Source organism: Plectropomus leopardus, chromosome 11, assembly GCF_026936395.1.
Source record: "Plectropomus leopardus strain MGB_pleo_1.0 chromosome 11, ASM2693639v1, whole genome shotgun sequence".
NCBI lineage: Eukaryota > Metazoa > Chordata > Actinopteri > Perciformes > Serranidae > Plectropomus > Plectropomus leopardus.
In genome coordinates, this window is record NC_142186.1 from 19,510,323 (window position 1) to 19,520,567 (window position 10,245).

Below are 10,245 nucleotides of genomic sequence, written 5' to 3' on the forward strand. Positions count from 1 at the left end.
CTTCAGTTTGGTCCCTTTATTTTGAAAATATTTATCAGAAGTAGTAGCCCACTCTTATTTTCGCATTAGCGTTAACTTGATTAATATTATGTTGCAGTTTCTCACTTTTACCACAAGAGGGCAGTAAATGACCGTGATCCTAGATACATTTAGGTCTCTTCCATTAGCATTGGCGCTACCTGGCGCATGACTCAGTTAATCTGTTTATGGAGAATTCATTTTCAAAATATCTCGTTGACATTCCAATCCTCTAAAATACTTTTTGGCAAACGAAAATATATATCGATTTATTGAGATATAAGTGTAAAATCACATGATGGTACGCTCTCTTGAACAGTAGGTGGCGGTATGCGCCTTACACTTGTTTGCGCTTCGCCAGTAAATCGAGAGACGAAGAAGAAGCAGAACATGGAGGACGTCGTAGCTGTAGAAAAGAGCCCGGTATGAATCGCTCAGATTGTCTCCCGTTTTCATTTAAAAGTGTCACAGTTTCTGTTGTGTGCTTTTGTGAACGTACGCGTTGAAGTGTTGCTGTCCGTGAGTGATTGTTGCAGTATTTTACCATTCGTTATCTTGTTAGCGCAGCCAAAACCTAAACCTGCCAATTCATTCTGTACTCGGGGTAGTTGCTATGTCACGCAAGTTAGCTGCTAGCGTTAGCATGCTGTTTGTAATGTTCGAGAAAAAATATTTGATTCGAAGTAAATAAGACTTTTATAATGAAATAGTTACTAAATACCGGTGATAGATTATGTTTTAGATATTGACCCGTGCTTAGCAAAAGACTTTAAATAGCCAGTTTTTGCTTTGGTGAGTCGTTTAAGTTAGCTAGCTGTCAATGAGCTAACGTTAAATTTAGCCTAGCTAGTGTTTGTTTCCGTCGGGTGTGAAGCGATAACTGAGCGTACAGTTATTTTATCGACGAGTTTCTGAAAAAAATATATTTTTGTTTCTTCTCACTCTGACATGAAAGTATTCTCTCTTTTTTCCATTTTGTATGGGTATTATATAATACCGGCTCTCTAGTAATGTGCGATGTTGAAGTTTATTCATGATAAATGTTTTTTTTGTGTGTTTGTTTGTTCTTTGACATTCACAGGACGACATGCCGGCAATACTGACATCCAGGCCTCAGACAGGTCTGTCCTTCCTGGCACCAGAACCAGAAGATCTCGAGGATCTTTACAGCAGATACAAGGTCTGATATCTGTAAATACATTTATTATTTACCATCATTAAGTCCAGTGTTTTTACAAGGTGGTTCAAACATCACTCTACTTAAATTCTGTGTACACAGGATTCCAGTAAAGACAAATGTAAATCATGAACTCTTAATTAGAAACAGCTTTGTTTACAAATCCTTGTATTGATTTTACCTGGGTGTATTGTGTTGCCTCCATGATTTTATCCTCATAATCAGACTGAGAGTTGACATTTTAAGTAACTTAATAATATCACTTGAAACACTGAAAATTAGATACAGGCAGCATATCTGAGGACTAAAACTACTGTAATATACATGAAAGTATTTTTTTACAAGTTTTCTTTATTGTAAACACCTGTAAATTAAACTAGACTAAACTGCCCTTCAAGAGTGACAAAAGAAACCTGAATATTTACCAAGATTTTTTTTTCCTTAGTTATATTTAGTGCTGCCTCACAGAAAGAATCAGATACAATGTGGTTCATTCAGTATGAGGAGCTGCCCAATACATAATGTTTCATCAAAGCATATTTATATATTTTAAAGGTGGAACTTTGCAAAGGGCCCATGGATTCATAATTTTCCATATATGCAACTGCTACTTAAAGTAAAATAACAAAAATCATGTCAGACTGTTTTCATGTCTTAGGCCTTGATAGTGATTATAGTTTCCACTCTTTCCTTTTTCTCTGTATGGGTTTTAAAAATGTTTGTTTTTTAATAACGTTTGTTCTTAATTTGCATTTATTTATTTTCAGTTGTTCTTTAACTGTGTATATCCACACACACACTTCCATCTTTGGTCTGTGATTTGCAACAACAGATGAATAGCTCTTTAAGCTCGTTAGTTTCTCACCCTTTTTTTCTTCTTCTCTTTTTGTTCTATGTGTTTGCAGAAGCTGCAGCAGGAGCTGGAGTTCTTGGAGGTGCAGGAGGAGTACATCAAAGATGAACAGAAGAACCTGAAGAAAGAGTTCCTCCATGCCCAGGAGGAGGTGAAGAGGATACAGAGCATTCCACTTGTCATTGGCCAGTTTCTGGAAGCTGTTGACCAGAACACAGCTATTGTTGGCTCAACTACAGGTAACATTAAAATGTATAACCAGCCTAATTTAAAATACGTGGTTAAATTAAATAATGATGTGCTGCCAATATTAGTTTTAAGAAATGCAGACACAGCCAGTTGTGCTCAAACAGTGATCTATTAGTCTCCTTAAAACTTATGATACATTTCAGACAGAGAATATGTCAACAGCAAAATTAGTTTTGGGGCTTTACAGCATTTAAATATGTGCCACATTTGCAGCAGGGCTGGACTGTTCCTCAAGGTTTTTCAAGGGTAGAAGTGAGAAGTTGCTCCTGCCTCCCAGTTAGTGCTAAAACACTGAAATAACATCTGTTTCATTTGGTGTTTTGTCCTTTTCCATACATTTTATATTTTAAGGATGATTTTGGTCCAAGTCACAACTTTCAAGCTCAATGTTAAGGGGGTGGAGTAATTTCCTGCTTTAAGGAACAATTCGTTTCGAGCGTTAAAATTCCAAGATATGAATACAAAACAAAATGGTATGCATTAAAAAAAAGACTATGAGAATAAATAAATAACTAGATAAAGCTGAGAATTAAAAATGAATGAAATGGCAAATGATGCATACATCCTGTATATTTGAATGTTTTATCATGTTCAGGCTTTCAGAGTCTTGAGAGAGAATGTAGCAGAGATGTACTGTGTGCTGTCTAATTTTAATTATTTAGTGTGAAGTACATGTTTTAAATGTGTAATGAGTTCTGTTCCTGTGTGTTTTTTCCCTTTTATTCATCTTCGTTCTGTTCTCAGGGTCCAACTACTATGTGCGCATCCTGAGCACCATCGACAGAGAGCTGCTGAAGCCCAACGCCTCGGTGGCCTTGCACAAGCACAGCAACGCCCTGGTGGATGTACTCCCTCCTGAAGCTGACAGCAGCATCATGATGCTGACGTCAGGTAAAACACTCAGTACTACTCGCTCCCAGAGGTTTTCTGGGTCTGAGACGTCCATGGTCATTTTTGGAGACATTTATTGTACGAGTGTCACAGAAGATTGTATTCATTCTTATCAAGCAGTCAAATTTCTGGAATCTGGATCAGTCGGCCATTTATTTTATCTCTAAAAAATACATTGATGCCATTTTCTTGAAGCAGTTAAAAAAGCTTGGAGATCTTTACAGTTTGAATAAAAAAGCTAACTTTCCTTTTCACTGTGCTCCCAGACCAAAAGCCAGATGTGATGTATGCAGACATCGGTGGTATGGACATTCAAAAACAGGAAGTCAGAGAAGCTGTAGAGCTGCCACTCACGCACTTTGAGCTCTACAAACAGGTCAGACATTCCACAGAAATGTGACATTTTTACACGGACAATGTATTTTTATGGATTTTACACTCCTTATCACTGTGAGTGAAAGATTTGTTCTCTCAAAAGTGTTGAAAACCTGCAGTAGACAATTAATGACCTCGCTCTTCGTCCTCTCTCAGATTGGCATTGACCCACCCAGGGGTGTCCTTATGTACGGACCTCCAGGTTGTGGTAAGACCATGTTGGCCAAAGCTGTGGCACACCACACTACAGGTAAGTCCCACTCATCAGAGACCTGTGTTGTTTATTGTGGTGAGATAAATTGTTTCACACCAAATTAGACAAAAGTAATTCTCCCTTTTAATTTTGATAATGCAATACGGATTCAAACACAATTAAACATAAGCCATGTCAATACTTTAAATACCAATTGTGATTGACTTCAAGTGATATCCCGGGTTCCCTTGGACCTGAAATGAAAAAAAAATAAATTTTAGGCCTTGAAATGGTCTGGAATTAACAGAATGTTTGGGGAAAAAAGAGGATACATTAATTAGACTGTTGTATAAAATATTTTCATGAAAAAGTCAAAGCATGTCTGCACAAAATATGCTCCTTGTATTGCTAATTTAAATCTAGTGCTGCACTGCATGATGAACAATTATCAGGCGTGTCCATAAAACAAATCTTTGTCTAATATGCAGCTAGTTAGCGATGGGGATATCTAATGATGGAATAAAGTTAGCAGGTGCTAGCATTTTTCTTATCTGCAAATGCCTGGCAAGTGCGTGCTTAAAAATGAATAGCTGTATTGGTATACAGATCTACCTAACCTTAATGTGTCCGATATATCTTTAAGGGCTGTAACAGGTCGTGTGCCCAGTGTTATACAATACACAGCACGTAGACTGGTGCACGACGGGGAAGTTCCTCCTGGAAACTTTAAGCTGTTTTTGTTCATTATATATACTTTATTTAGGATCCCCAATAGCTGCAGCAAAGCTGCCGCTTCTCTTCCTGAGGCCCCGGGACGTTAGCGTCATGCACTGAGGTTAGCAAAACAATCTGAGTGGCGTGTGCGAGTTAGTCACACTAGGCGCAAATGAAATTGCGAATACAAAATACGCCTAATGGCCTAAAGGTGTATTTCGCAAAACTGCAATGGAAACACTTTCTTTGCTTTTATAGCTCATATGGTGTGAAATACCGTGTGGCAGTAATGCGACTTTATGGATGCCAACTGCCATTAAACCCAAAGAAGACAAAAAGTACAACAAAGTCAAATGACATCCTAAACATGACTCGGTATGTGTGGATGAATGAAGAGACCGAGATCTTCTTAACTCTGATATGAGACAAATATATGTGGGCTTTATTGAGTGGCTGCAATAGAAATAAACATTCCAATGTTTTGGACGTCCATCGCCATAATTACTGGAACGTCATCGTGAGAGGTCGCGTTACATCATGAGAGAAGTCGCATAATATCACTAATGGAAACGCTGTCTTCTCACGATTGTGTTTTATCGAAATTTCGAAAATATCGCTTAAGTTTTGTGCAAACCTGTAATGGAAACTCAGCTACGGTGTCAATCACAAATAAAAGGCCGGAGTAGAAAGCGCCACCTGCAGGTTCCCACTCAAGCTGCAACCGCAATGTAAAAAACAAGAATGATCTGTTGACATTGCTCTAATGTTGTGGGGGATGTGAATGGAAACACCTGTTACCCTTTGGAAACGTGTTTATTATGGTATAATTCAGAGGTGTTTGAAATGTTCCTTATTTTTCTAATGTAAACAGTTTAACCTAGTTGTCAGTGGGGACGATCTTACCTCAGTTCACAGCAAGAGGATTTTGTCTGTGTTTGACATTTGCTCTACTGTCTGTTCAAAATAAAAGAAGAAACGCTTCCTTGCGGGTTTTTCTGTTGCACCAAACTCACAATGAACTGTGACTTCTGTGTACAGTTACACCCCTATTTTCTACAGTAGACACTGTGTTTTAGTTATGGATTATTGATAATGTGTATTTACAGGGAATAGAAGAATTAATCTTTGTTCGATCTCTCTGTCACCAGCGGCGTTCATCCGTGTGGTGGGCTCTGAGTTTGTTCAGAAGTATTTGGGTGAAGGCCCTCGTATGGTGCGTGATGTCTTTCGGCTGGCGAAGGAAAATGCTCCGGCCATCATCTTTATTGATGAGATCGATGCCATCGCCACTAAGCGTTTTGATGCACAGACTGGAGGTATGAACTTATATGGCTAACATGTAATTTGCTGTATACAAACTGCTGTAGATCTCAATATTTTAGGGCAAAAATTACTCAGGCTCTTCTTATTGGAATCAAGGTTTCCATTTTAAGATATGGTTGTTTCTCTGATCACTTCTTTGTAAATGCAGGAACATCAAATGTACCATCTGACCTTGTTTTTCTTCTTCTGCAGCTGATAGGGAGGTGCAGAGAATTTTACTTGAGCTGCTCAATCAAATGGATGGCTTTGACCAGAACGTCAATGTCAAGGTCAGCAAAGTCCACCTGTCTGAAGAAGCTCTTAACTTTCCCCTTGTGACTGCACCATCTCCACATGAACTGACTGGTGGTGTCAGTGATGGCGCTTCAGCACTGTCAAAGCCAGCCATTCATTCACTAAGCCATTTCACTATGTCCATCCATGCAGCTTAGCAAGTACCATTTTTTTTTCTCAGCCTTCAAAACTTTAAATGGACATTTTTCTGATAAGCAAATACAGCTCAGACTCGCACAAAGAAAGCTTTCAGTATATAAAGAGGTCGGTCATTTACTTCAAGGAACTGTTTTCTTCTGTGAAGAACTGAATTTCCCAAGGTTTTGGGGGGCAGACACTTTACAAATTTCATTGACAAATCCTGTTAAGTGAACAGCTGTAGCTTTGTATCCTTCCAGTTACACCATAAACAAAGTAAGGGCAGTTCTCTGTTTGCTGTTTATTGGTAAAAATATTCAGTTTCTACTGGTAAAATGGCAATGGTGATGCAGAATAACATTTCAATTAAGAAGTATTATTATTGTATTATTATTATTATTATTGCTTCTAAAAGTTGTATGTGGCACATACCTTTGTTTACTTTACCACCCATTGCCAGGTGATCTGGATAAAATAAACACTATGCAGTGATTAACTGAAGCCTTTTCCTGTGAGGTTCAAACTTTTCGGTCACTAGTTTCAAAGGTTCAGCAAAACCATTGTCTGAGTTTAGCTCATTCATCTTACCATCAGTCAGCCAGAAGCAAACATTTCACGTGTAACCAAATGCACCCCATATCACGATATGTTTACTATTTACCTTCATGCTCGCTTTTGAACTCATCGTAGGTGATCATGGCCACCAACAGAGCGGACACACTGGACCCGGCCCTGTTACGTCCTGGTCGTCTGGACAGAAAGATTGAGTTCCCCTTGCCCGACCGCAGGCAGAAACGTCTCATTTTCTCCACCATCACCAGTAAAATGAACCTCTCTGAGGAGGTTGACCTGGAGGACTGTATCCTTTTGGTTCAATAGCAGTGCTGTGTGTGTGTGTGTGTGTGTGTGTGCGTACGTGCATATGTGTGTGTGTGTCTCACATTTGCACAGTACAAAACAAATCATTTGCTTCACATACAGTAAATGCAGCTTCAATGTGTGCCAACAAGATAAGTTTGAACTTGTTTTCCACATGGGATATTGCAGTTGTTTGAAGGGGGTAATCATTTTCTTTTACTGCTGCCAATGCTTCCTTTTTTCCTCTGGCTGTTGTGTAATATTCAAAAATCTGTCATACCAACATTTTTTTTTAAGGACACTATTGCCCCAAACTTGCTTTTTTAGCCTTTTCTGACCCTGGTTTACATGCACACATTGTATGCAGTATTCTGTGTGGTACATTTTTTTAGTGTAGTACTTAGTCTATTCAAGTAGATAGATGATTAGGTAAGTAGATATTAAGCTCATGATGGGAAGTCTCAATTGTATCGTTGCCACTGTAAACCATAGAACAGGTTAGAGCTTGTGTTAAAATATAGGCAGATTGTACAGTACAAAATGGTAAATTCACAATTCAAAATATCTCAGTCATAGTCAGTTATAACAGTGTGGACTTGCACACTATTGTGTTTTTTATTCAAATCACAGGGTCAAACAGCAGGAGCTCATCAATCCCATTCCTGTTTTTGTTCTTCTCTGCTGCTGTCCAGATGTTTGGCGTCAGTTGTGCTGTTGCATTCCTATCACATTTAACGCATGGCTCTGACTTTTGTGACTTTCTTTTAATCATAAAACTGTGAAGAAGTCGTCATCTTATCTTCGGTAGAGGCAAAACTGGGGTTATGCGATGATGTTAACATCCCACCTGAATGATAACAGCATTCTGTGGATGCAGCCAGACTCACTTTATACAGAGCAGTGCACAAAAACAAAACTTTGTGAAACCTCTATTAAAAACATGCAACAGCTGGTTTGTGTGCAGTTTAAACACTGTTGATGGTGAGAGTCTGCAACCTGTTTACACGACATCATTCCAATATTTCTTTATGCTTAAACACATTTTGGGAACTCTGAGGATTTGTTATATTTTGGCATCGCTGTGTTGTTCAGCTGTCCTTAACTGATGTCCAGATGTGGCCAGACCAGACAAGATCTCTGGAGCCGATATCAACTCTATCTGCCAGGAGGTAAGATAGAGCTTTAATTGTCTGTTAATTTACCTATAAACATGTATTTTCCTTGTTGAGCTTTGCAAAATTGAAACCAATGGAAAAAATCTCTAAAATCTTTTAAAACAGCTAAATATATACATATTGGTTTTTTTTAATTTTGTCCCTCTGTTTATTTCTCCCTCTGCTTTCAGGCGGGCATGTTGGCAGTGCGTGAGAATAGATATATCGTCCTGGCCAAAGACTTCGAAAAAGCTTACAAGACCGTCATCAAAAAGGACGAGCAGGAGCACGAGTTCTACAAGTAAAGAGAGAAAAAATACATCCCTGGAAAAACAAAAGGTGTCCAGACACACAAGTTTGTTATTGATTTACGTCTGTGTGTCTGTATCTACAGTGTCTCTTTTGTGGATTTGCAGTCCCTGACTTGCATTGATTTTTTGGGACTAAATTTACTCACGGCGGCACAAGGCCTAATGTCGGATTAGCCCTGTGTCTCCAGCCTTGAGAAGACACACCGCCATTTGAGGGATTGTTTTTTGTGCCAGCACTCTACTGGCTCCCTAAAAATATTTGGCCCTGACTGTAGCTAAGATAGAACATTTGTATCTATATGTACTCACATAAGAAAACATAAAGAAATCCATTAAAGATGTTTTCCATAAAAAGAAATTGTGGTCATTGTTTTTCTGTCTTTAAAAAAAGTTTTTTAGTTGAACATCATTATTAAACTATCGTCACTGTCTTATAATCTTCTTTATTAGCTCAATGTTGTGATTCGAGCTGCAACAAATAGTTAATTTTTCAATTTGTTGATCAACAGAAAATTAATTGGCAACTATTTTCATTGATCATTAATCTCTTATGTTGTTTATTCTTTTAATCAAGAACGTCTGTGGTACCAGTTTCTCAAACAGGAATATTGGCTGATTTTGATTTTGATCTTCTATGATCATTATTTATTTAATTATCTTACTATTTTTAAATTAAATATGTTTACAATTATAGGTAGAAGCTCTGCCTGTAGTTAGTGTGAGGGAACTATAGTCTTGCATTGCCTGACCTTTATCCAAACAATTTTTGCACTGTTCAATAGTGTTACTGTTTCTTGCCAGCAAGATGTTCACCGGCTCAGACACTGTTGCCAAACATTTTGAGGCAAGTTAGATGGGATATGTTGCCCAAAAGGGTGGAATTGAATATTTGGACAAAATCAGTGTGACAAAAACAGGTTTTGACCAAAGAATGAAAGAATTAAATGTGTTATTTGTCATATCAAACGTCAGACACAGGCCCAACATTCACTTCTGCTGTAAGACCGATTTTGGTAACAACTGTGAGTCAACAACTTGAGGTTGTTGGCGGTTAGCAGCGGTAGCCATACATCAAATAAATATACTGTTCTGTGGACATACTCCTGCCAGTGTTACGATCTTGGAGTTGACAGAGTAGACTCAAGTGCATGCCAGTGCTGGGCCGTGCCTCTCGGTTAGTGCTTGCTCCATGCTGCACTTTGGCCCTGCGCCTCTCTCGCTGTAAGTCTGCCCATGAGCTGAAGCACTGCAGCCTGAGGTTGCAGTTCTCCCTTCAGGCCACAAGTGGGGGGAAGATCATTAAGCATTCAAGCTGTACTGTCACTACAACAAATACCAAGCTAAGCAGGAAAAATGACCACCAATGTTATGGATTTACACAGACAGGCTGAGGCCCAAAGTCTCTTGAGGAATAGCTCAGATTTTTCTGTAGTACAATTAACTGAAGTTAAATAAGGACATAATCTAAAAATGGTTCAGAAGTGTCTGTGTAACCTGTTGTTACACCACAAACTACAAAGTAGATTAAAAACCAATGTCTGGAATATTAGTTAAAGTTTGGGGTCCCCCTTGATAGGACTTGATAAAGAAGTTACAGTGGAAATCAGAGTAATGGTACCCACATGTGTTTCACTTGGTCCTTAGTAGGAAGGCTGTAAGTGACCTGGTCAAAATAGTAGGGACAGAGCTGCAGGGTTGCCATCTCTGGCCAGGACATC

General features: G+C 38.7%; 1 protein-coding gene across 2 annotated transcripts; it reads left to right on the forward strand.

Annotated features, from left to right (window-relative positions):
* Positions 1 to 294: 294 nt before the first annotated feature.
* Positions 295 to 8,885, forward strand: psmc4 (proteasome 26S subunit, ATPase 4). Of its 2 annotated transcripts, none has more exons than XM_042490355.2 (11): positions 295 to 441; positions 1,100 to 1,198; positions 2,101 to 2,287; positions 3,042 to 3,188; positions 3,455 to 3,564; positions 3,720 to 3,813; positions 5,619 to 5,786; positions 5,986 to 6,062; positions 6,895 to 7,063; positions 8,176 to 8,231; positions 8,408 to 8,885. In XM_042490355.2, the coding sequence occupies exons 1-11, from the start codon at positions 349 to 351 to the stop codon at positions 8,519 to 8,521; spliced, it is 1,314 nt and encodes a 437-aa protein (XP_042346289.1). In that variant the 5' UTR covers positions 295 to 348; the 3' UTR covers positions 8,522 to 8,885. The 2 variants fall into 2 exon arrangements, with proteins under 2 accessions (XP_042346289.1, XP_087940344.1); XM_088084218.1 differs by lacking the exon at positions 295 to 441 and adding an exon at positions 442 to 537.
* Positions 8,886 to 10,245: the final 1,360 nt, after the last annotated feature.